General features: G+C 46.8%; 1 protein-coding gene across 1 annotated transcript in view; it reads left to right on the plus strand.

Annotated features, from left to right (window-relative positions):
• The window catches only part of sspo (SCO-spondin), a 114,441-nt gene that overhangs the window by 35,105 nt on the left and 74,336 nt on the right, over positions 1-5,000 (plus strand). The window contains 9 exon segments of the mRNA XM_048266994.1: positions 1-66; positions 406-657; positions 1,234-1,361; positions 1,615-1,756; positions 2,886-3,056; positions 3,435-3,676; positions 3,798-3,819; positions 4,089-4,206; positions 4,770-4,983. The exon segment at positions 1-66 is cut by the window's left edge and continues 48 nt beyond it. Coding sequence (XP_048122951.1) covers positions 1-66; positions 406-657; positions 1,234-1,361; positions 1,615-1,756; positions 2,886-3,056; positions 3,435-3,676; positions 3,798-3,819; positions 4,089-4,206; positions 4,770-4,983 — 1,355 coding nt within the window.

Consider the following 5,000-nt stretch of genomic DNA (forward strand, 5'->3'; position numbering starts at 1 on the left):
CCTCCACTACACCAGGGGGAGGGGGCGATATACCCACGGTGCCAACCTACCCGCTTCCTCCTGGAGGTCAGTGGAGTAGCTTTCACTCCTGTCATTGCCTCATTACGTTCCCACACACACACACACACACACACACACACACACACACACACACACACACACACACACACACACACACACACACACACACAAATATCACAACTATTACAGGATGCAGGTTGTTTTTTTAGCACTTGTTTATTTTTCAGTGACAGTTACTGAATGTGATTCTTCTCTTACTTTGTCTTCTCCTCTCCCGACCTACTTCCGCTCTCTCCTTCTATCTGTTCATAACTGTCCTCCATTGTGTCCCTCTCTTTCTTGTGCCGTATGTTTCATCCGCCCCTCATCCCTCACTGCGTCCAGACGACTGCTGGGCTCCTCTGGGCGTCCAGTCCCTTCCCTCCACCAGCTTCACTTCCTCATCCCACCAGCAGGGGCACCCTCCCTGGGCAGGGCGTCTCCATGGCTACGACTCCCACAGCGACCTGCAGGGTTGGAGTCCAGAGCCGCATCAGTACCATGACCTGCCACCGGGGGCGCCAGGGAGCTACAGTGGTGGCGGGAGGCAGCCGCCGTACCTACAGATAGACCTTCTGAAGCCCTACAACATCACAGGTAGCCTAGATAGATAGATAGATAGATAGATACTTTATTGATCCCCAGGGGAAATTCAAGACAGTACATCACAGTACAGATACAACATCTCAGGTATCAGATTACAGACACAACATCACAGGTAACATTATAACATCACAGATCTCATCACATTACAAATACAGATGTCATCAAATTACAGATACAGAGCATTACTGTAGTGTAACATCGCAAAGCCTCAGTTACTACAGGTGGGGTTACAACCTTAAATGTAACATTACATAATCAGAGTCTAGAGCGCCATGAGCTCCTGTGACTAGCATTCATCAGATGTTCATCTGACGTTCATCATTCATCAGAAGTTAGAGTTAGTCAGTCTTAGAGAGATAATGGTGTAGCATTAATCAGATAGAGGTTAGATTTAGCCAGTCTGAGAGAGATAATGAATGATATAGCATTCATTAGATATAAGTTAGGATTAGTCCATCTTTTAGAGATAATGATATTGTCTCTCTCTCTCTCTCTCTCCCTCTCTCTCTCTCTCTCTCTCTTTCTCTCTCTCGGTCTGTCTCCTGTTCTCTCTGGGCCCCATTGTAGGCCTCCTAACCCAGGGAGGTGGGATGTTTGGCACCTTTGTGTCCAGTTTCTACCTGCAGTTCAGCTTTGATGGAATCCAGTGGTTCACCTACAAAGAGCTGATCACTGACGCCCGCCCCAAAGCCAAGGTACTGGCCACAGTTCTGTGTTTATTTGTGTGTGTGTGAGGTGGTGTGTGTGTGTGTGTGTGTGTGTGTGTGTGTGTGTGTGTGTGTGTGTGTGTGTGTGTGTGTGTGTGAATATGTGTGAGTTTTCATGCATGTGCATGTTTTTTTTCACATACTTCAGACAAAAAAAAACAAAAAATATAGCAGACATTTGAACACCATTTCATGTTCCATGTTCAACACACTAATCCATCCATCCATGTGTGGTGGTCAGGTTTTCCTGGGTAACCGTGACGATCGAGGGGTTGCTCAGACGCGATTGGACAGGATGGTGTTGGCACGGTTTGTGCGTGTGCTGCCCCACGACTTCCAGAACGGCATCTACCTGCGAGTGGAACTGATGGGCTGTGAGTCAGGTAAATATATATACACACACACACACACACACACACACACACACACACACATTCATAAACATACACACACACACACACACACACATTCATAAACATAAACATACACACACACACCTCACACACACACACACACACACACACACACACACACACACACACACACACACACACACACACACACACACATTCATAAAACACACACACACACACACACACACACACACACACACACACACACACACATTCATAAACATACACACACACACCTCACACACACACACACACACACACACACACACACACACACACACACACACACACAAACACACACAAACACACACTCACACTCACAGACACACACCCGCACACACACACACACACACACACACACACACACACACACACATACACAAACATACACTCCACACACACACACACACACACACACAAACACACACACACACACACACACACTCCCAGCACACACACCACACACACACACACACACACACACACACACACACACACACACACACACACACATTCATAAACATACACACACACACACACACACACACACACACACACACACACATTCATAAACATACACACACACACCCACACACACACACACACACACACACACACACAAACACACACAAACACACACACACACACACTCACACTCACACAGACCACACACACACACACACACACACACACACACACACACTCACACACACACATACACACAAACACACTCACACACACACACACACACACAAACACACACACACACACACACACACTCACAGACACACACACACACACACACACACACACACACTCACACACACACACACACACACACACACACACACACACACACACACACACACACACACACACACACTTGCTTAAACCTTTCCCTCCTTCCTTCCTTTCACTCAACATAGTGTTTTTTCATCTACATCTAGTTTCTGTCACTAAATGTATAAAGCCTCTCCACAGTGTCCATCAGCGTGTCTGTTTCCTTACCAATGCTGAACACATTTTGTTGTTGTGTTCGCTCTGACTGGATAAAGTATGACTTCAACACGTTATCTGACCCCTCTGTGTCCCTGTGTAGGATACAGTTGGCTGTCCACCCCTGTTCCCTCTCTGTCTCCCGTCACTCCTAGGCCGTGCCGAGACAGGGAGTTCCGCTGTGAGAATGGCCGCTGTGTTCCAGCCGGACCCTCCGGTGTCGTTTGCAACGGAGTCAACGATTGTGGGGACGGCTCGGATGAGCGCCACTGCGGTGAGAGACGGAATTCCTCAAATATCCGTAATCTCTGTAGATCAACAACACAGAATTCCTCAAATATCCGTAATCTCTGTAGATCAACAACACAGAATTCCTCAAATATACGTGATCTTTATAGATCAACAACACAGAATTCTCCAAATATCCGTAATCTCTATAGATCAACAACACAGAATTCCCAGACGCTCCCTCAGCAGTGAAAGCTATTTATTATTTACCTGAGAATTAAAGTACCTGATCCCCTGCAATTACTTCAATATATTCACTTCTTAATCAACCAAAAATCATGATTTTGTACCTGTTTTAAATATTCATCATCATGTTTTCTTCCGGTGCGATTTTTATATGTTTGTTTGTTCTACTCCAACACAGGTACCCAGTCCTCCACCACCCTTCGACCCCATGGGTGTGCCACAGGTCAGTTCTCCTGTCCGCCACCAGGGGGCTGTATTGATGCAGCACAGCGCTGTGACGGGGTGCCTCAGTGTCCTGACGGGGCGGACGAGAAGGGCTGCGTCCCCTCCAAACCCGTCACACCCAACCCTGCACCCCTCAGGACACCTGGGGTGGCCGCGGTTACTACGGTCACAACGACACCCTCCCCGACAACAACTGTAAGTGTCTGCTCGTTTACATCCTGTAGTGGACCCTCTCAGTAATCCTAACATTGTTTACAATAAAAGCTTCCTTGTTTCAGACATTTCTGTAACACTGTTTTTACTCTCTGTGTAACAGCAAGGAGGACCTGGACACAGGGGTATGTATTAAATGTTGTCCTTACATAACGTAAATCATGGTCATAGACTTTTTGATAAAAAACAAGTTCAAATGCCTCTCTGATGGAACTCAGTGATTAAAACACAGTAGATGCTTGTACTGGTTAATGTAGGACTATGTGAGATTTCTGCATTCTTCTCACACAGAATAACTGCATGTAGTGATAAGTAATGATGAGGTGTAAGGGAACATTCTGTATAATGGGACATTATTCTCATCACAGTCACATGATCTCTCTTGTGTGTCCAGTGTGTGCCTCCTCTATGGGCATGGAAGATGGCCGAATCTACTACGGTCAGCTGACCTCGTCTAGCAACCGCGAAAACAACCCAGCTGACGGTGGACGTCTAAATATCATCCCCAATGTGTGAGTTAGTATGCTAAACTGCGGTCATCGAACCATCTCTCTTGTGATACCACTTTGCCCCTCATTGCCACTGTATAGAATTCAATGCAAGTGAATGGAAGACTGCTGTTGCCGACGTAGTCACGCATTCCAGACAGTTCTAAACCTCCAGATGTCTACTTATGTCCCTTTTAATGGTCAGTGTTATTTCTACCTCTCCGTAAACACAACTGAACATCATTATAAGCATTTATTTGGGCTTTTTGACTCTGAAGAAGACGCATGGGCGTCGAAACGTTAGTCAGTTTGCACTAATAAAAATCACGTTATACATTGAGTGCTCCGGTCCTGCTCCTTGGCTCCTGTTAGACATTGGATCTCCCTATTTGACTTCTACGTTCCGTGAGCACCAACCAGGCTGAAGCGCAAGTGACACCCTTCTATCATTATAAGCATCACAGTGTCTGAGAACTAGAACTCGGTCATTTTTTCTAATGAGGATAAACACATTGCCACGTACAGGAATAGTGATCTGAATCTCGAATATCATCATTTACCCCAGACTCATGTGCTTCCCTCTGCAGACCTGTCATGGAACCGGGGTGGAGTCCGTTGCCGAGCGACTCTAATCCCTACTTCCAGGTGGACTTCCTGGAGCCTACCTGGGTGTCAGGTGTGGTGATGCAGGGCAGCGAGCGCATGTGGGGCTACCTGACCAAGTATCGCCTGGCGTACGCCCTGGTGGAGAACCATTTCACTGACTACACAGACACCGGAAGGAGAGGTGACCCGCCTAAGGTGAAGTGTCACTGTAG

Source organism: Alosa alosa, chromosome 16 (assembly GCF_017589495.1).
Source record: "Alosa alosa isolate M-15738 ecotype Scorff River chromosome 16, AALO_Geno_1.1, whole genome shotgun sequence".
NCBI lineage: Eukaryota > Metazoa > Chordata > Actinopteri > Clupeiformes > Clupeidae > Alosa > Alosa alosa.